At 50.5% G+C, this 21,429-nt stretch overlaps 1 protein-coding gene across 1 annotated transcript in view; it reads left to right on the forward strand.

The window, feature by feature from the left end:
* ADAMTS7 (ADAM metallopeptidase with thrombospondin type 1 motif 7) overlaps window positions 1-21,429 on the forward strand; it is a 176,291-nt gene that overhangs the window by 116,208 nt on the left and 38,654 nt on the right. The window contains exons 12-15 of the mRNA XM_044660286.1: window positions 1,755-1,900; window positions 13,150-13,319; window positions 14,746-14,879; window positions 19,589-19,709. Of these exons, the coding sequence (XP_044516221.1) occupies window positions 1,755-1,900; window positions 13,150-13,319; window positions 14,746-14,879; window positions 19,589-19,709 (571 nt within the window). The remainder of the gene's footprint in view (window positions 1-1,754; window positions 1,901-13,149; window positions 13,320-14,745; window positions 14,880-19,588; window positions 19,710-21,429) is intronic.

The raw sequence follows: 21,429 nt of genomic DNA on the forward strand, positions 1-21,429 counted from the left end.
AAGAAAGAAAGAAAGAAAGAAAGGAAATGTAAGAGAGGTTTAGAAAAAATGTATATTTCTACCCCTCCAATAGAGCTTTCCTTCATAACAAATAAATATAGTAAAACGAAAGAGATCCATCATCAGCCTTGTCTAAAAGGGCAGGCCACATCCTGCACCTCCTGGGCCATCACTTCTCTGCCAAGCAGAAGAAGGCATCGAAATTTGGAAATGGCTCATTCTGGTTTTCCTTTACATTATTACAAGGATCATTCGATTGTTCTTCTGCACTTTCCCAAGCACTGGCCCTGTTTTTAATTAATTCCCTGCCTGAGAAAAAACAAATCACTATCAACAAAGTCATGCTCTCCTTCTCCCTGGGATGCTCTCACAGCAGACATGGCCTTCCTAGCTCATCTTGGCTCCCAAATGCCCCTTCTCTCTGGGCACCAATTCACACATTTCGTTTTCTTTTTCTGTACTAACTCTGTGCCTGTGTGTGTTTGGGGGGGCATCCTGGTGCTCCTTCTGTCACATCACAGACATCTAATACCCTATGCTCAGGGCTGGCTCTGTCTACCATCACTCCCCATCTCGTTCCCATAACCATCTGTGCCCCCAGTGGTGCCAGTCTCTCTGTTTGAACGCCCCCAGCTGCCCCTCATTTTTCCCTCCAGAGTTAATGAGGATCTTTATGGGAGCCTCACCCCACTGCCCTTTGTTCTCGGGGTGTCTCTACTGCAGGGCCACATAGCTCAGGAGGGGTACTCTCCTCCCAATGGGCCCGTCAGCCACGGCTCCCCATTATCCCCACGCTCTCTCTGGGAAGCTAGCCAGCCATTTCAGATGAACCTCCCTCACTTCCCCCACCACCATCCCTGCCACTCCTTCAGACAGTGTTGACGGCCCCTCAGAGATACCACACATGCCCAAGAGCCACCTTCCTGCTGGGAGTCTGAGATATAATTACATACGTCAATCCCCCCCCCCCCGCTCCCCCAGCAGTGGGCTGCCAAGGCAAATAGATCATGAGAGAAACTCCCCTATGAGGTCATGTTTGGGGGGATTTCAGGGTCTCATGCATGAGTGAATAGGGAAGACCCAGAAAGTCTAGTTAAGGATGGAGATATCATGGAGGCAGCTGGGTGACTCAGTAGATGGAGAACCAAGCCCAGAGATGGGAGGTTCTAGATTCAAATCTGGCCTCAGACACTTCCCAGCTGTGTGACCCTGGGCAAGTCACTTAACCCCCATTGCCTAGCCCTGACCACTCTTCTGCCTTGGAGCCAATACTTAGCATTGATTCTAAGATAGAAGGTGAGGGTCTTTTTTTTAAAAAAAAACCCAAAACTTAAAAACTTTTATTGCTATTCTTTTCCTTTAAAAAAAAACTGGAACTCTTCATTTGCTCCCCAACCCCAACAGAGCCACCCCTTATAACAAGTAAGTACAGCAGGGTAAAGTGAGTCATCGCCTGGGCCCCATCTGGCAATATATGCCCCATTCTGCCCTTCTCGCCCATCACTCTTACCCCAGACACGAGAAGGGATCAGTTTTGGAGGGTTTCGGTCTTGTTTCTCACTGTCAGTTGTCCAATCCTACACCAGTTTGCCCAAGTCCTGGTCCCATCTTTAATCTCCAGCCTGAGAAAAAGTGGACCCAGACAGTTGGGCGTTGACAAAAGTGCCCGTTTCGTCCCATCTGGGATGTCCTCCCCGGAGATGCCGCTTCTGTGGATCCTCACGTGTTCCCCTTCTCTCTGTGCCCCCTGGCAGTGGTGTTTCAACGGGGACTGCGTGTCCGTGGGCTTCCGGCCGGACGCTGTGGACGGTGGCTGGGCCGGCTGGAGCTCCTGGTCGAGCTGCTCCCGAAGCTGTGGCGTGGGCGTGCAGAGTTCCGAGAGACAATGCAGCAACCCCACGTAAGAGCTGAGTTTGGGGGGCTTGGAGTGGGGGGCATGGAGAGAGGGGAGGCGTGCCATCCTGGTCTGCAGAGACCGAGAGGTCTGTCAGTCCCCCGGTGTGGGCAGTCCCTCTGCCAGGGCTGATGGCAGCCTCTTGGCATCTTTTCCACATGTGTGTTTCTTGCTTGTGCCCTTCCCCATTGATCAAGACTCTAGACCCGGAGCTGGAAGGGTCTTTGGAGGCTCTCTAGTCCAGCCCCCCTCATTACGGATGAAGGTGGCAAGAGCCAGTTTGCTCAGGGTCACACAGGCAGTAACTGGCCGGGATGGACTGGATGATCTCCAAGCTTCCTTCCCGCTAAAAATCCAACAATCATCTCCCAGGCTGTGGCAGTGGTTCCCATTTCACCAACTTCTGCACCACTCAGTTAACAAGGATTTATTGGAACAAAGGATTCTGATGAGTTCAAGGCTTGCCTTTGACACAGATTGTATGATCTTGGGCAAGTCACTTCACCTCTGAGGGCGTCTCTTTTGTCCGTCCCCCTCTACCCCTTAGCCCAGATCTCTAAAGACTGTCTACAGGTTCTCTCTGGGATAGTGAAGGGAGTTTTCCTCTAAGAGGGAGGATTTACACTCTTCTTGTGTCACGAACAAACCAGCGCCTTTGGCATTCTGGGGAAGTCCCCGGATCCCCATGTGTTATTGTCTATCATTCATAATTGGAGAAAAAGACCCCTAATTCTCATTAGACTTCAGTGAACGTAAAGATGGCCTTTTCTCCTTTCCAAGTTTAAAGGCGCCCTGAAATCTGTCTGCAGACCCCAGAGGACAAACGTCTGCTCTAAGCCCTCTTCCAGACCTCGTCATAAGAGCTATCGCAGAGCAGCGGGGCAGCACAGGCGTGCAATTAGGAAGACCTGAGTTCAGATCCAGCCTCAGACACTTAGTAGTGGTGGGAGCCCGGGCCAGTCACTAAACTCTTCTTTGCCTCCGTTTTCACATCTCGAAAATGAGCCGGAGAAGGAAACGGCAAATCATTCCAGTCTCTTTGCCAAGAAAACTCCAGATGGGGTCACGAAGAGTCAGAGACGACTGAAACGCCCGAGTAACACCAATCATATTGGCATCCTCTATAGCACTGTAGAGTTTACAAGGAACTTCATCAGTGTTTTCTCCTTTGTTCCTTACCACAGCTCTGGGAGGTCAATGCTATTAGTATCCCCACTTTACAGATAAGAAAACTGAGGCAGATAGTGGTTGTTTAACCTCAGTTTCCTTAAATGACTGGCCCCAGAGTCATACAACTAGGAGATGTCTGAGGCAGGATTTGAATCCAAGTTTTCCCAACTGCGGGTCCAACACTCTGTCTAGGGTACCATCCAGCTGTCCATAGAAACCGGATCTATGATCTGAGATGAACGTTTGGGTCCCTCTTAAGTTCTAAATCTGTGTTCCTGGGATTGCTGTGATCTCACTTGGGCATCAGATAATGTCTTCTCTCAGATCCCTTCCAGCTGTGATCCACAGGATCGTAGGGGGTCCCCCCTCCAAGCAGGGAAGCCTCCCTCTTTCCTTGGCCCTCATCTGTCTCCCTGTTTGAAAAATGATCCCTGATGGGGCTGTGCAGGAAGTCCCAGAGATAGTCCAGCGAGAAGGCTGGGGCATCAGTCCTGGACTGTTAGTCCTTCCCTGAAGGCTGCCCTTCCTCCCCGTCTTCTCTGGCGCCCTCAGCACCCTGGGAGCAGCGTGGGTGGCCGCTCTCTCCCTTGGAAGGGAGGGGGTAGATTCCAGAGGCTGCGTGTCCATTGGGTGCTGGCTTCAATCTGCTTCGTGCCTGTCCATCCGTGGGTATGAAGGGCTCTGGCTGCAGTGGGTCCCTGGAAGGTCACCTCCCCGACATCCTAAAGCCATTTGTCTCCCTGACTGTGGATCAACATTGTCCAGTCTGTACTCGGCTTCAGCCTTGCCTTCCTGCAGGAGCAGCCCAGAGCTGGGCTTTGGGTCTTCTGGGATATGAAAGAGCTCCAAAGGACCTTGGAAATCCCATGGGATCTCCTCCGGACCATGCCGTGAACTCACTACCTGACTAGAGGATGGTGCTCGCTTTCCCCAGACGGAAAGGATGAGGCTTTGGCTGGATGATCTTTGGGGTCCCTCCCAGACCGTCATTCCAGGATTATATGAGTTGAACTGATGAGCAATGGAGGCATAAAGAAGGGAAGGGGTTTGCTCTGAATAACAGAGCTTGGACTCGAACCCAGGTCTTAGGACATCTAGGACATTACAGTGGGGAAGGTAATGACAATTCTTGGTCTTTGTCCCCTCTTCTACCATTTGGCCTCATGTCAAGGATGAATCAACCAAGGTCTGAAGGAGCCTTCCTGCCTCCCTCTCTCCTCAAGACCTTCCCCATGGCCACTTTTCTGTACACACTCTTTTTTTTTTGGATTCTTTTTTTTTTTTTAAACCCTTAACTTCTGTGTATTGGCTCATAGGTGGAAGAGTGGTAAGGGTGGGCAATGGAGGTCAAGTGACTTACCCAGGGTCACACAGCTGGGAAGTGTCTGAGGCTGGATTTGAACCTAGGACCTCCTGTCTCTAGGCCTGACTCTCAATCCACTGAGCTACCCAGCTGCCCCCTGTGCACACTCTTAAAGGAAACAGGGAAAGAATATTGACTCCAATGTCAATCGACTGGGGTTCAAATTCCCTGCCATATTGATGATTGTGACCTCAGACAAGTCATTCTGGCCACATAGAGGTGGCATAATGCATAGAGTGCCATATTTGAAGTCAAGAAGATGAGTTAGAATCCTGCCTTTTAATGCTTCCTAGCTGTGTGATCCTAGACAAGCAATTTAATTTCTGCCTGCCTCAGTTTCCTTATCTGTAAACTGGGGTTATAATATAATAGCATCTCCCTCCCAGGGTTGTGAGGATCAAATGAGAGAATATCTGTTTAAAAAAAACTGCTCAGCACAGTGCCTGACGCATAGTAGGTGCTTAATGATGTTTTACTGAATTGAATCTCATGACCTTTGGGCACCCAGATTGGATTGCCCTTCCCTTCCCCCAGGTGGCTCATCAGGGCATTGGGAGGTGCTGTAGACTTCTTGGGGTCTTTGCCTGAGAAGGAAGGCTCCCTACTACTGGGTGTTGTTTTCTGGCGGACACATCAGGAGGCTTCCCACGATCCTCTCTCCTTCCCGCCTCCAGCGGGGCTAGAGGAGAAAATGCCCTTTTCCTGGAGGATTGCAGATTCCTTTTCCCCTGGCAGAGCTTGGAGGAAGACTGGATATCAGTGAAGAGAGAGGAGCCTGGAGGAGAGAGCGAGCCTGGGGTCGGATCCGTCCTCTTCTGTGCCCTGCAGCCCGGGTGCCTTTGGACGGGTCCCTCACTCTCCGGGCCTTTGGAACAGACGTGACCTCCAGGGTCTCCATGAGCTCTCCGTCTGCCAGGCGACTGCTGGGCCACTTGGAACAAATTCCTTCTGTCTTGGCCCGTTTCCTTCTCTGCCAAAGAAGGGGGTTATTGTTGGCTCTTTGGAATTCAAGGCGCTGCGACACACAGTCGTGCGGCGTCAGTCTGGGGGCTCGTGAAGGACCAGCTTGGCCAACCCCGTCATTTAATGATGGGGAAGGATGACGCCCAAGACCCTTCCTGCCCTTATGCTAAGCACTCCTTTAAGGAAGCGTGTCATTGGCCAGCAAGGTCAGGACATGCTTTCATCGAACCCTAAAAACAGGGTGTTGGGGTGCCCGAGTCCAGATTCCTCTCGCCCAGCCCCTTCCCCCTGCGTCCTCGCTTGGCTGCGCCAGTTCCCAAGTCCCTCCCCCCCTCGTGCCTCTGCGGGAGCCTCAGATGTCTCCCCTCTCGGCCTCCGGCTTCCTCTCCTCCCAGGCAGGGGCCTTTCAGATGTCCAGTTTTCACGACTTGCGGAACAAGGACACCAGGAGGCCGACCATCTTAGCTAGCGGACTCTGGGGGTCGAGAACAGCTTAGGGCTGGCCTCTGCCATCTTGGGGGAGCTGCGAGCTGACGGCCCGCGGGCCGCCCCGAGACGCGCACACACCCGCTGGCAGCGGCTCTCCAGGGAGCGTTTGCTTTGGCTCCTCCAGGGGACATTTTGGTCGTGGGCCATTCCAGCTGGCCTGGCTGGTGCGCGAAGGATCCGCTTCCCTCCTGGAAGGACTTCGCAGGGGACACGACTTGGAGAAATGTCAGCTTTCCTTGAGAGCAGCTCTCTAGGAGGCAGGAAGAGGCAGCAGCCCCTCTTGGGGCCCTCCTAGAGCCTAACAGAGCCCCACAGCTTTGTTTTGAAATGAATTTGCGGAGCGCTCTGACATCTATTCTTGGGGGGGCCTCGGGGCATCTACCATTGCCCTCATTTTCTTTTACTCTTACCTTCTGACTTAGAATCAATACTGTGTATTGGCTCCAAAGCAGAAGAGTGGTAAGGGATAGGCAATGGGAGTGAAATGACTTGCCCAGGGTCACACAGCTGGGAAGTGTCTGAGGCCACATTTGAACCCAGGACCTCCCGCCTCTAGGCCTGGCTCTCCATCCACGGGGCCCAGAGGACCTCCCGGGGCCCTTTCAGGGTTCGGCCCCCACCCCTGCTCTCCCCACCCCCTGCGCCCCCAGCCCGGGCGGGAATGCTAGTGGGCTCCCAGCCGCAGCCTCCTTTAATGCGGCTCCGGGACTGAACAAGGGCTTCTCTCTTCCAGCCCTGCTAGGGGGAGGTGGGACGTCCCGCTGCCCTTCTCTCTGCCTCCGCCGCTCCCCCAAGCCAGCCGCACACGTGCATGACTTATCGGGGGTCAAGGACGGCCCCCCCGGCTCCGAGCCCGCCCCCAGGACGGCCCTGCCCCCTTTGGAAAGGCGCCTGCGCAGCTGGGCTCCCCAGACCGGGAGGCCACCCGCACAATGCGAGCATTCACGGGAGGCCACATGAAAGCATTCCGGGGGGTGGGGTGGGGGGTGGGCAGCTGCCCACCTGGCCTCCCCTTGCCCGCTCCGCTCTCTTCCCGGGAGGAGGCCCCTCTTCTCCGAGGCCGCTGGGGTCCGGGGGGCAGACGGGGGTGGGGGTGGGGGGAGAGGCAAAGGGAAGCCTCCGGCGCTCTGTGCGGCTCCCCCGCGGAAGGCTTCCTGAGGACGGCAGCCAGGGCCGGGGGGGCTCCTCCTGGCAGCCGCCGCGGACGGCTTTGTCGGGGCCGCGGCAGCTTCCACGGGGAAGGCCCTGAAGGGCCGGCCGGAGGTTCGAGGGAGCCGCAGCTGCCCTCTCGGACGCAGGGTCGTGCTCTCCTGGACTCGGACCTCCGAGACCTTCTAGCCCAGCCCGCCCTTTACAGAGGAGTAAACTGAGGCCCGGCTCGGCCACGATCACGCAGCCGGCAAGCGGCAAAGCCGGGGTTCAAAGGCAGCTCTATGACTCCGAGGCCAGGGTCCCACACGGGAGCTCCCAGGCCGGCGTGCCGTCCACCAGGGCCTCTCCCCGAGCTGGCCTGACGCCAGCCCCCGGCAGCTGTCACTGTGGTCATGCTCAGGAAATGGCCCGGGCTCAGGAAGTAGTCAATTAAGTTGTTTAATCAGTCCTGGAGGCCTCACCTGATTCTAGTTAGTGCCGTCAGACAGCACTAACTCGAAGGGTGATGATGGTGATGATAACTCCCATCTCATTCATTCATTCATTCATTCATTCATTCATTCATTCATTCATTCATTCATTCATTCATTCATTCATTCATTCATTCATTCACTCCCAGGGAAGAGCCATTATTTCTCTTGATGAGATGAGAAGAGGAAACAGAGAATAGGATTCTCATTGTCTGAGGAGGAAACTGAGAGCTAAGAAGGCTGGACTTGAACCCAAGTTTTCTAGAATTTTCTGCCCTTCTGCATGCAGTACTTCTCTATCACACCTCTGAAGGCCTCCAAGGAACAGGGAGCTCATTACCTGTCCAAGCAGCCTATTTTACTTCTGGATGACTTTAATTATTAGGAACAACCATTCCAGTTAGGATGGCTCTAATCTTTACTTCAGGAAGACTCTTTATGAATTTAAAACTTGTCCCAGTCACTTCCTAACTGGGTGACCCTGGGCAAGTCACTTAATCCCCTTACTACTTTTCTGCCTTAGAACCAATAAACACATGGTATTGATTCTAAAATCAAGGCAAGATTTTTTGAGAGAGAGAGAGAGAGAGAGAGAGAGAGAAAAAAAAAAAAAAAAAAAAAAAGAAAGAGAGAGAGAAAGAAAGAAGAAAGAATGAAAGGAAGGGAGAGAAAAAGAAGGAAAAGAAGAGAGAGAAAGAAAGAAAAAAGGAAGGGAGGAAGAAAGAAAAGGAAGAAAGGGAGAGAGAACAAAAGAGAAAGAAAAGAGTAAGGAAAACAGAAAGAAAACCATGTGCTACGATTATCTATGTTCTATTTTATTTTTATATATTTTATTAAATATTTCCCAGTTGTATTTTAACCTGGTTCTGGGGCTGTGTGTGCTGCTCTGGGCAAATCTAAGATTATAAATGATCCAGAAGGCAGGGGGTCCCACATGCCTGGAAGGCTCCCACCCAGTGCCTCCTTTCTACCTCTTGGCTTCCCTGACTTTCTTTAATACAGCTCGTCTCTCCCTTGGCCAGAGGCCTTCCCGGCCCCCCCCCAGCTGCTACCACACTCCATACACACCTTCAAGGCAGGCTCCTCACAGGTTGCCTCCCGGTTAGAGCAGACATTTATCGGGGGCACAGACTCCCCTTTCTTTGCATGTCCAGTCCCCGGCACATAGGAAGTGTTTAATGCCTGATGTTACCCTGGTGATTTTGCCTGAGGCACCGTACCCTTCCAGGCCTCAGTTTTCTCATCTGTAAAATGAAGGGTCTGGTCTTAGTGGCTTTCTACTCCCTCCTTGACTCTGATTTGGAGTCTGCCTGGTCGGAATGGGGCAGCAGGATTCACTCCTGGAAATTCCAAAGCCCGGGGGGCCTCTGGGAGGGGGGAGGAGAAGGGAGGCAATGAGCACCTGCGGTCACTCTCCTGCCCTTGGCCCTGGCTTCACGTCTCCAAACAGGCCGGCCTTGCCTAGAAAGCAGGTCACCTCTGAATACTACATTGTTTCAGGGGTCAGAGGAAAAGGCTGGGCCTCCCTTGGGTGAGGGCTGGCCTGGGTTCTCCCTCCTCCCCCCATTCTCAGGGAGAGGAGCAGAGGGTCTTTGTCCGAAGGGTCAAGACCCCTTCCTCTCCCCCCTCCTCACCCAACCCGGATGGGCCAGCTGGGCTCTGAGATCAACCTTGCTATTCTTAGAACACAGGAAAGTCTATGCAGAGGGTCATCCCTGGGCTAGCACAGGCCCCCTCCATCCCCATCCAGGACTGGGAACCAGCTTGGGGCACCCTCCTCCCTACCCAGCAGATGTCCAGGGTGCTAGAAAGTGTCAAAGAAGCATAGCATCATGGGAGGCTCCTGTGGGATCCTGGCTCTGCCATTTATTAGCTGGTTAACTTTGGGAAGGAAAGCCATCGCTCCTCCTTTGGGCCTCAGTTTACACATCTGTAAAAACGAGATGATTGGCTTATTCAGGGTCCCCCAAGCTCTGACATTTGAGGGATCTATGGTGTCATTTCCTGCACCCCCAGACCCTTAGTTTGGCATTGAAAGCCCCCTCCCCAACCCTATCCTTCTCTTTAGAGCTCATCCTGTCCTGTGCTCTAGATGACCTTCCTGCCATTCCCTGAGCGTGTCCACCATTGTCTCACCTTGAACCTTTGCTTAGTCTGTCTTTTCTGTCTGCCCTGAATGTCTTTCTTTCCTGCTTCCTTTACCTGCTCTCTCTTTTTGCCTAGTGAATGAATGAATGAATGAATGAATGAATGAATGAATGATAAAGCATCATGTTTTTGCCTAGCCTGTCCCTCCTACCTGGAATGCCCACCTTCCTCATTTCCCTCTTGTAGAATCCTCAGCTTCCTTCAGAGTTCAACTCCAAGGCTGCCAGGAGGCTTGAAGCCAACCCAAACCAGCACAGAGTTCCTTGGCCTGTATTTGATATTTATTGGCTGTGCCTATGTTTCTTTTAATAGACTATAAACCCCTTGAAGGCAGGCAGGGATGGTCTCGTATTTGTCTCCCGCCAGTACTTACCATAGTGACTGGCCCATAGGAGGCCCTTTCTAAAGGCTTGTGGATTGATTGGGATCAGTTGATCTGAGATTCCTTCGTCCTTTTTGTGCCACGGACCCCTTTGGCAGTCTGGGTGAAGCCCCTTCTCAGAATAACGCTTTTAACAAATTGGAGAAAAAATTTTTATAACAAAAACCTCTGGCAAAGGTCTAATTATTCAAGTATATAAGGAGCTAAATCAATTGTACAAAAAGTCAAGCCATTCCCCAATTGATAAAAGGGCAAGGGACATGAATAGGCAATTTTCAGATAAAGAAATCAAAACTATCAGAATAATGCTTTTACATATCTAAAATAAAACCAATTATAGTAAAGGAAAGATGGAATTTTTTTCCCATCCAAATTCACAGACCCCTTGAACTCTATCTGTGGATTCCTTGGGGTCCCATGGAACCAGTTTAAGAACCTGATCTAGTCCAATCCTCTCATTTTACAAATGGGGAAAATGAGACCTAGAAGAGGTCTGTGACTCACATGGTTATCCTACAGATGTTAAGGAATAGATCCGGAGTACGAATGAATGGAAAAGTATCTGACTCTCACGCCAAGTCTAGAACCCAGATCTGAGCTCAGTCCAGAGGATGATAATAAATGAAGGAAAAATCACCTTTTCATATTGCCTATGTTCCCTGAGCACTGTGCTAAGGGAACAACAAAAGGAAGACACCCTCTGCTCTCAAGATGCTCACACTCCATTCGGGGAAGACAACACATAAAAGAAAATTCTGGTGTAGGTCAGGTGGAGAGGCCAAGGAAGTTTTAGAGCGCTGCAGTAGGGTGGATGGCAAGACCCAAGCTTCTGGAGGGAGTAGAATCAGGGCAGATGGTAAGGCCTGCTGGATTCTCCATCTCATTGGAAGGAAGAGAGTTGGTGATTCCTATAGTATCTAAGCTTATGAACAGCCCAGATGGGTTCTGGGGAGCGGGGGACTGGGGAGGAAAGAAGGAAAAGTAGAAGGGCATCCCTCATCGTGGCAACTCTATCTGTAAGCCAGGATAGATCCTGGCAGGCAAAGTTGGGAGAGGGGATGAGAGAGCAAGGGAAGGGAGGAATGGCCTCCCTCTGGGGGCTCCTCAGTCCTACCAGGGTTCTGGGCAGTCTCTCTTTTTCCTCATTCTCCCAGATACAAAACACGGGAGCCTTCTCTCTTTAGTGTGCTACACCAGCCTGAGAGAGAGCCAGCTTACTCTTTCTGGGCCTCATTTTCCTGCTTCTGACTCTTCTTCCCTTGGAGATCATCTCTTCCATCTCACCCAACCTCATTTTACAAATGGGACAACCAAGAGCTCTGTGACCACCTTCCAGGTGACGGAGCTATCTCTTCTGTGTTTGGTGGAGGGATGGAATCTTTCTCCTGTGTTACATGCCCTTCCTACTCCTCCAGTCACCGGGGGCTCCTTTCTGTAGTCAAAGGGCGAGATGTCCTTCGTTCCCCTCCATCGTGCTGGCTCCCTTCCCAGTTCATTTCAAGGCTGACTTCACAGCTTAATCTTGTAATAAATTTGCAGTCAGATTGGATTTATCTGGCAGGTCTCAGAGTCACAACAAGTCCCACTTACCCTTCTAGGCCTTGGCATTGAAGTTGGGTGCCAAGGCATAAGAATGGTCTCCAGCTCCATGAGAGAGTCAACACCATCTACTGCAGGCTGAGCCAGGATGTCTAGAAGGTGGTTGGACCCAGGGCTGACCCTTGCTAGAGCCAATGCGATGGCACAAAGGCTAGAGCTCTAAGCCCAGAGTCAGGAAAACCCAAATTCAAATCTGCCCTTAGACATTTCCTAACTGGGTAGCCTTGGGCAAGACATTTAAGCTGTCTGCCTCAGTTTACTGACCTGTAAAATAGAGATAATGATAGCATCCACCTGAGAGTTGTTGCTTTGCAATTCTCAAGCGCTGCCTCCTGATATTGCCTCTCCAGCTTTATTATACATTTCACCCCTTCCCACACTCATTAATCCAGCCAAACTGAGCTTGTCACACCTCAGATGTGACAATCCCCCTCCCATCTCTTTGTACAGTGAATCCAATGTCTGGAATGCCCCCCTCCTCGAGTCCATCTCTTAGGTTCCCTAGTTTCCTTCAGAGCTCAAGTTCTATGTTATGTCCTGATCGTCTAACCTCTAGTGCCTTCCCTCAAAAATTACCTTATAGAAGAGAAAAAGGTCCAACATGTGCAAAAATATTGAAAGTAACTTTTTGTGGTTTTGAAGAACTGGAAACAGAGGGAGTTCCCATCCGTTGGGGAATGGCTAAACAAGTTATGGTCTATGAATGTGATGGAATACGCTTGTGCTGGGGAAAGCAACCAAGGAGGTGGTTACGGAGAAACCAGGGAAGACTTGCCTGAACTGATGCAAAGTGAAATGAGTGGATTTGAGAGAACAGATTATTCAGTAACAACAATGCCATAAAGATAAATAAGAAAGACTTAAGAACTCTTTTCAACACAATGACCAACCATGATCCCAGAGGGTCAGTGTCACCTCCCTATGACAAAGAGAGAATGGTCTCCAGCCATATTTTTTGGACTTGGCCAATACAGAAATTTTTTTTTTTGCTTGATTCTGTAGATACATTACAAGGGTCTTGGCTTTCTTGCTTCCCCCCACCCCAATGGAGTGGAACAGGATGTAGAGGGGAGAGAAAATATCAATTGAAAAAAATTTAAATTAGTTTTTAATTTCTTTTTTAATGTATCTTTTTCTATTTTTAATTTTTTTTAATGAACAAGCATTTATTTTCTCTTCCCTTCTACTCCTTTCCTCTACTGGGGGAAAAAAAAGAAAAACAAAACCCTTTAAATGGGCAAGTAAAACTAATTTTTGCATTGGCCATATCTAAAAATTGTACCCTACCCTGCATCTTGAATCCTTCATCTCTCTTTACCTGAAGGCAGGTATCTGGTCCCTCCTCATCAGTCGTCTGGAATTGCCTCCCCCAATAAAGTGGCAGCTCCTTGTGGGCAGGGACTATTTGTCTTTTTCCAGTGCCAAGGATAGTGCCTGGCATGGAGCGGGCACTTAACACATGACTGTTATTTCATTCATCTTTTGATCATTTCCCTTCTCCCTTGTTCCTCTATCCCAGGCCCAAATATGGTGGCAAGTACTGTGTGGGGGAACGGAAGCGATACCGCTTGTGCAGCATCCAGACCTGCCCTGCTGACCGGCCCTCCTTTCGCCACATCCAGTGCAGCCAGTTCGATGCCATGCCTTACAAGGGAGAACAGTACAAGTGGGTTCCTGTGTCTAATCACAGTAAGTCCCTTTCAGAAACTATGACTTGGACTCTTGGCTAGCATCTCTCCCTCATGCCGTAGAGCTGAGTCTAAAGACTTGGGCCATTTTTGCTCTACATTCCATCCCGGGATCCCCCTACCCACAAAGGGTTGTCCATCCTCTGTCACTCCCTGGGTTGGGGGCCCGAGAGGGGAGGTGGTTGCCATTTTGAAGGCGTTTAGTTTTGTTTTTTTGTAGCCTTGCAAATAGCTACTGGCCCACCCCAAATGGCACTCCTCAGGGGTGTACTTGTCCAGACTATCCACAGAGAGTCAGAAAGGAGAAGTCCCTCACCTCAAGAAGCCAGTATACTGTCAGTCATTTTTCAGTCGTGTCCAATTGATTCTTTTTGGCCCCTTTTGGAGATTTTCACCACAAAGATACTAGAGTGGTTTGACATTTCCTTCTCCATCTCATTATACAGATGAGGAAACTGACGCAAACAGGGTCAAGTGACTTGCTCAGGGACATACAACTAGTAAGTGTCACAATAGTCAGAAAGACCTGAGTTCAAATCTTACTACCTGTGTAACTTTGGGCAAGTCACATAACCTATTTGACCTCAGTTCCTTCATTTATAAAAATGTGTATAACAACTTCTCCTCCCCTCATAAGGCTGTTATGAGGATCCAATGAGATAACAGATAAAGTACTTTGTAAACATTAAAGTGCTTTATAAATGCTACAAGTGATTACTCATTATTATCATTAATAGTCAATCAATCAAACATTTATTAAGTACCTGCTGTATGCCGGGTACTGGGTTAAATGTTGTTTGCATACTTTCTCAGGGGAAAAAAAATTTTTTTTTTCTGAGCTAATTTTGGTGAGAGGCAGCATGGTCTAGTGGTTAGAGAAGCAGCTTTGCTTCAGGTCCCATCTCTGACCCTCTAGGATGTGGGAATCTGGGCAGGTCCCTTCGCCTATCGATGTTGCTGGCTCTAAGATGGTGCCACCCTGCGCCCTCCTTGACTAGAGTCCACAGATCTGGTTAAAACACAAATTGGCCCTCTTTTGCCGGGTCACTTAGAAGCTCTCTGCTTTGCTTGATTGGGAACGCCAATATCTTCCTCTTCCTCGCAGACCCAGATTCCTAGAAATGGCGGGCAGCTGGGTGGCTCAGTAGATGGAGAGCCAACCTTAGAGATGGGAGGTCCTGGGTTCAGATTTGATCTCAGACACTTCTTAGCTCTTGGACAAGTCCCTTAACCCCCACCGCCCAGCCTTTACTGCCCTTCTGCCTTGGAACCAACGCACAGTATGGATTCGAAGGTGGAAGGAAAGGGTTTAAAGAAAAGGAAAAAGAAAAAAGGATTCCTAAAGCGGGCTCCCGCCTTGCCCCACGTCTTGGGAAGCGTCCCTCCCGCCGCCCGTGACGCCTCCCCTCTCCCGGATCCTCCCCCAGTCAATCCCTGTGAGCTGCACTGCCGGCCTGCCAACGAGTACTTTGCGGTGAAGCTTCGAGACGCCGTTGTGGACGGGACGCCCTGCTTCGAAGGGAACAGCAGCCGAGACTTGTGCATTAACGGAATCTGCAAGGTACGCCCCGATGGGCACCCCGAGAGGGAGGGGGACAGGCCTGTCCCCGACCTGCCGCGGGGCTGGAATTCCTGTCCTGGGTGGCTCCGACCCAGAGAAATGGTGAAAGACTCCTGAAGGTACGGAGGGACTGTTAGGATAGAAAAGGGGAACCGCTCAGAAGTGAACTCAGATGCTTCAAATAAAATAACCTGGGGCTGAGGGGGAGAAGCTGGGGGACTCAGGCCTGGAGTCTGGAGGACTTGGGTTCAAATCTGGCCTCCGACATTTCCTCGATGTGTGACCCTGGGCAAGTCACTGAATCCCCATCGTTTCCTCCTTGCCATTCTTGTGTCTTAGAACCGATAGTAAGAGAGAAGGTAAGGGTTAAAAAAATAACCTTGGAGCCTTTATCGATGGGTAAGCTGCCCCTTGCTAGCCCCCGAGGGGAAGCCAAAGAGAACTTATCCTCCATCTTTGGGCAGGCTCCCCCAGGAGATAAGATACAGGCTCCGGTCTCCTGGCACAGGAAACGATTTCCCCTCTGCACATGGAGCCATGGTTAGACTAAACAGTCCAGTAGGGTCCAAGGGGAAGAACATTCCATTTAGAATCCGAGAGCCTGGCTTCAAGGTAGGACTTTGCCCCTTGTGTGGTCTTGGGCGAACCACTGGCGTGCTCTGGACCTCAGTTTCCCCCGCTGTAAAATGAGAGAGTCGGATTGCATCACCTCTCAGGTCCCCCCCAGATCTAAAGCTATGATCTCTGGAGGCAGAGACGGGTCCCCTGCCTAGACGAGTTAATAAACAACACTAAGTAAATAGTTTGGGTCTCATGGTTTTCCTGTCAGTCCCCAGAGGAGGGGAGGCGGGAGCTGAGGAAGCCAGGACAGCCGGTGTGGAGGCAGCTTAGCCAAGGAGACAAGACGTGGGTTCAAATCTCGCCCTGTTATTCATCCGCTTTACAAGGCCCTCATCTCGAAGCCTCGATCTCTGTGTCTGCTAAAGCTGGTCTCTGAGGCTGTTTCCAGTTTGGAAATGGAATGGCGGGTCCTGATTCCTAACTGGGAAAACTGTCTCCCAGAAAGGCAAAAAAATAAAAAGATGAAACGCCAACTTCTTAGTGCAAAATTTTTCCTGATAAAAGATCAGTGGGAGGCAGGGCCCAGGGGGCTGGGGAGGAGGCCAGAAGGCCAGACTTACCCAAAGCATCCTCTCTGGCTGCTTCTCCAGCCACGGGGGTGGAGGCAGAGTAACGAGAGCAGGGAAAAGCCCAAACCGTAGGCAATCTCGGCTCGGAGGAACCTCAGAGGCCCTCCAGCCCGACCCATTCCCGTGTTCCCCGAGCAGGGATCAGCGTTCATCCCATCCGTCATTGCTTGGATGCTCTAGTGATGAGGAAGTCACTTCTTCCCCACCACAGCCCCCTCCACTGTGGGGCAGCCCCCGACTCACAGAATCTTTCCCTGATTTCATTAGGAAGGCATTAGGGAGCTCAACCAGCTCCAGCTGCGATTTATTGTCTTGGCTGTTGCCTGGGGCACGAGAGGGGCAGCTGAGGGGTCCCAGAGCCAGGATGGGTGGGATTTTCCTGGCTCCGGGGTCCCCTCTCCATCCACTTGGCTACACTGCCTCTCTCGTGTCCCTCTTCAGAAGCTTCCGTGGCCCTCCGTTACCTCTAAATCAAATACAGGTTCTGCAACCTCTCCAGACTGATTTTCCATGACTCCCCCTCGTCCTCTCCAGACCATCTGGCCTCCTTGCCATGACTCCTGCCTCAGGGACTTTACACAAGCTTCCTTCCTCCCTGGAATGCCCTCCCTCCTCAGTTTTGCCCCTTGGTCACCGTCCTGAGTGGGTGAGAAAAGACAGACTGAAGCCACCCTTCGTGGGTGCCATGTTTGCCATGAGGCCAAGCACCGGATGGGGACTCGGGTCGAGTCCTGGCTCTGGCTGTCGAGGACGTGGAGGAAGGAGAGTGGTCGGAGGCAGGGCTGAGCTGCTGGTGGCCCCCCGAGTAATGGGGGAACGGGGGTGGGAGAGAATTTAAGAGCGAAACAGGAAAAATCTTCCGAGAGGGGATTCTTAGGAAGTGGCCCAGTTGGAAGCGTCAGCTGGTGGCAGCTCTTGTCGTTGGGACAGGGAGCCCAAGAAGGTGAAAGAGAATAATAGCTAAGATTGATTTGGTGGCTACTCTAAGCCAAGAGCTTTGCAGTCCTCTCATCGGATCCTCATAACAATCCTGTGAGGCAGGTGCTAGTATTATTCCCATTTTATAGTTGAGGAAACGGAGTCAGCAGAGAAGAAGGGACTTATTCGGGGTCACCCAGCTGGGTTGGAGCTCAGACTGACCTTTCTCCTCCCTCAGGCCCTCCCCATCCCGCCTCCTACATCCTGGGGCCAGATACTCTGCCTGAAGAATTCCATTTAGGAGACACATTCTTTCCGGCTCAGACATTCTGTGATTCTGGAAGATGGATTAGGGGGTGGGAGCGGGTCAGGGCAGCGCCGTAGAATTGGCTAGTGTTGGGGTCAGGGGGGTGCTGGGCTTGGAACAGGGAGTCTGAGCTTCGGATCCCAGCTCTGGAGCGACTAACTTGGTGTTCTTGGGCAGATTGCTCGGTCTCTGGACTTGGGTGTCTTTTGAAGGGGATAATGGTGGCACCCCCTACCCCCTGCCTGGTGATTGGGGTGACGGTGCTTCGTAGGGCTCCAAATACTCTTGAAAGGAATCATTCTTCAAATGATTCATTCTTCATTGATCTTCATTGATCGACCTGGATCAATGGGCGTATTTGTGCCAGAGGTCCTCGCCTTTAAGGCAGGATGGGAGGGCGCCAAATCCCTTTTAGATATATGCCAACGTCATGATGCCACTGATAACCCTTGAATGGCATTTGAAGCATAGAAGGTATCTCATCTGACTCCTGGGCACTTAATAAAAATTGATTAACTGACCATAATCTATGGTCATTAATAAATAATACTAATAAATTAATAAATAATGCTAATGAATAATAAATTAATAAATAAAACTAATAAATAATACTTTAATAATTTAATAATATCAATAAATAAAACTAATAGATAATATTTTAATATTTTAATAATAATATTTTAATAATATTTTAATAATAATAAATAAAACTAATGGAGAATAATTTGATAATAATATTAATAAATAAAGCTAATAAACAATAATTTAGTAATTTAATGATATTATTAATGAATATAACTAATAAAAAATATTTGACATATAAAGAAACTGAGTCTCACAGAGGTCAGCCATTGGATTCCCAATAGAGCCAGTTTCCCGACAGTCTGGGCTCCGTCCTGGATGCTCTTCCTTCAACCTCTTGACTTCCTCATTTGACCTCATCGGATCTCGTAGACTTAATTATCATCTAAAGGACTCCCAGTTCTCTCTCTCTGGCCCTAGTTTCCCTCTCAAGCTCTAGCTTGCCTGTTGGACATCTCGAGCTCGATGTTCTGTGGACGTCTCAAGTCCAGCATGTTCCCAACAACTCATTGTCCCTTGTCCCCCGCCCACCCTTTTTTCCATTAGAAGGGACCACCGTCCTTTCTGTCACCCAAGCTCCCAACCATGGCGTCATCCTCCACTCTTCTTCTCCACTCACTCTGCATCCCCATTCAGCTGACAAATATGGCACCCTGGATAAAGTGGGAAGACTCGAGTTCAAATTTGGCCCCAGACACTCAGACTGGGTGAGTCACTTCACCCTGTTTGCCTCCGTTTCCTCCTCTGTTAAATGAGCTGGAGAAGGAAATGGCCAACCACTCCAGTATCTCTGTCAAGAAAACCCCAAATGGGGTCACAAAGAGTCGGACACGACTCATCACATATCTCCAAATATCTCACCACTCACACGACCCTTCATTCACTTGGACCAGTGCAATCACCTCCCATTTAGTCTCTCTGCCTCCAGTGGCCAAACACATCTTGCACACAAATACCCAAGTGAATTTTCCTGAAACACAAGTCTGACCCTGCTCTCCCCGCACTCTCTCAGTAACCCTCTATGAGTCCCTATTGACCCTCAAATCAAATATACTCTCCTCTGATGAACATTTGAAGCTGTTCCCAGCTTGGGTCCTCCCTGCCTTTTCAGTCTCGCTTTGTGTTCCTCCCAGACACACTCTCTTCACTCTGGTTTTCTTGTTGTTGCTCAAACTCAGTCATTCATCTGCCGGGGGGCAGCTGGGGGTCTCCGTGGATTGAGAGTCCTGGGTTCAAAGTAGCCTCAGATACTTGCCCCCTTGCCTCTCCCTCACCGCTCCTCTGCTTTGGAACCAACATGCAATGCTGATTCTAAGAGCGAAGGGAAGGGTTTAAAAATAATGCTAATGGCGATAACGGTAATTCATCTGGCCCTCCGACGCCCATTTCTGGAAGGCTGTTCAGGACTCCTATCAGACAGGAAGGCTTCCCGGTCGCCCGGCTGCTGACCCCCCTTCCCTCGGCCATGCCCCCGCCGCGCTCCCTTGGCCCTGTTCTCCTGTCTGAGACGCAGCTCTGCACGCGCGCACGCTGTGTCCGCTTGGCGCAGAGACGGCTCTGCGCATGCCTGTCTGCCCCGGCACGTCCCGGGGCTCCGGCAGTATTTGTGGATGCCGTCGGGGCAGAGTGCCAGCCGTGTGCCGGGGAGGCGGGGGCCACCGGGGCCGGGCGGCCCGCCGGGCAGTGACCACCGCGGCTTGGCTGTGTTTCAGAACGTCGGCTGTGACTACGAGATCGACTCCAACGCCATGGAGGACCGGTGCGGCGTGTGCCACGGGGACGGCTCCACCTGCGAGACGGTCAAGAGGACGTTTGATGAGAGCGAAGGCCTGGGTAAGGGGGGCGACGGAGCCCCGGGCTGCGGGCCGGGCCAGAGCGGCTCTCTCCTTAATGATCCAGAATTCAGAAGAAGTCGCTGGCTTCCCCAGGATGCCCGGCTCTTCCTCGCATGATTATGTGCAGGGGTTCCCAGACTTTTTTGGCCTGCCGCCCCCTTTCCAGAAAAAATATGAATTAGCCCCCCTGGAAATTAAATTTTTTAAAAATTTAATAGCAATGAATAGGAAAGATGAACGCCCCTGTGGCCATCGGCGCCCCCCTGGATCTCTGCAGCACCCACAGGGGGCGGTGGCGCCCACGTTGGGAATCACCGATTTAGACCAACAGTTCCTAAAGTGCGGTCCCAAGTCCCTGAGATCCTTTAAGGGGTCCTTGAAGTCAAATTATAATGGCAAAACATCTCAATTCATGGTAAGGTAAATATGAATAGGTAGGATCCACATCCACAAAAGGAAGCTCTTTCAGGGAGGGGCTTCTCAACAGTTTTTAAGAGCATAAAGAGCCTAGGTCCTGGGTTCAAATCTGGCCTCAGACACTTCCTAGCTTTGTGACTCTGGACAAGTCACTTCATCCCCATTGCCCACCCTTACCACTCTTCTGCCTTGGAACCAAGACACAGTACTGATTCTAAGACAAAAGGTAGAGGGTTTAAAAGAAAAAAGAGTGTCCAGGAGTCCCAAGTCCTCAAAAGCAGGAGAACTGATGATTTAGAACGAGTCATCCATGATTGATTGCCTAGAAGCCTCCACAGCAACTGGTCTAAAGTCCTCTTCTCAGGCCTTACTCCACCCTGGGCAGATGGCCTCGCTCACTTCTCTGAGCTTGAAACCTAAACCCTGTATCTGCGCACTCTCGCTTCTTCTTCACACCTGAGAATGGTCCTCACCCATCTTCTCTTCCTCTCCTCCATCCTCAGAATGCGTGGGATGATCTCCGATTCTTGAGGCAGAGAAACAGGTTTCACGTCCTACTTCTGATCCTTGTTACCTGTGTGACCCTGGGCAAATCACTTTCCCTGCCCAGGCCTCAGTTTCCTTATCTGTAAAAAGGAGGGGGTTGGAGTAGAGGGCCTCTGAGGTCTGTCCAGCTCTCCATCAAGGGTCTTGTCTTCCTAATGGAGGCTGATATGTTCTTGGTCCCGTCCTCCCTCCTCATGGAACTTGTTTGACCGTTCTTTCCTTTTCATCTTCTGGGTCTCCTTCCCTTTTGGATCGTTTTTCTCAGCCTACAAATATGTGCCTTACAAATACTGTCTCATTTTGCCTTTACGACAAAGTCTGAGTCTGGATTTGAACTTGAGTTTTCCTAACTCCAGGACAGTGCTCCATCCCTTGTGCCACCTAACTGTTTTCATCTCTCTGAGTCTATTTCCTTCACTATACAATGAATTTTCCTGAGATACTTCCTAACTGTGCGATCTTAGGCAAGTCACTTAACTCTGTTTGCCTCAGTTTCTTCATCTGTCAAATGAGCTGGAGAAGGAAATGGCAAACCACTCCAGGATCTTTGCCAAGAAAATCCCAAATGGGGTCACCGGGAGTTAGACATGACTGAAAAATGAACAAACAAAACATTATTATCGTTCTTATTATATATACCTCCTTGGGCCTCAGTTTCCTCATTTATAAAATGAAAAAATTGAACTAGATGGCCTCCAAGGCCTTTCCCAGGTCTAGCTCTGTGATTCCTTTTTCTCAAGTCTCTTCTCCCTTGG

This window comes from Gracilinanus agilis, chromosome 2 (genome assembly GCF_016433145.1).
Source record: "Gracilinanus agilis isolate LMUSP501 chromosome 2, AgileGrace, whole genome shotgun sequence".
Classification (NCBI taxonomy): domain Eukaryota; kingdom Metazoa; phylum Chordata; class Mammalia; order Didelphimorphia; family Didelphidae; genus Gracilinanus; species Gracilinanus agilis.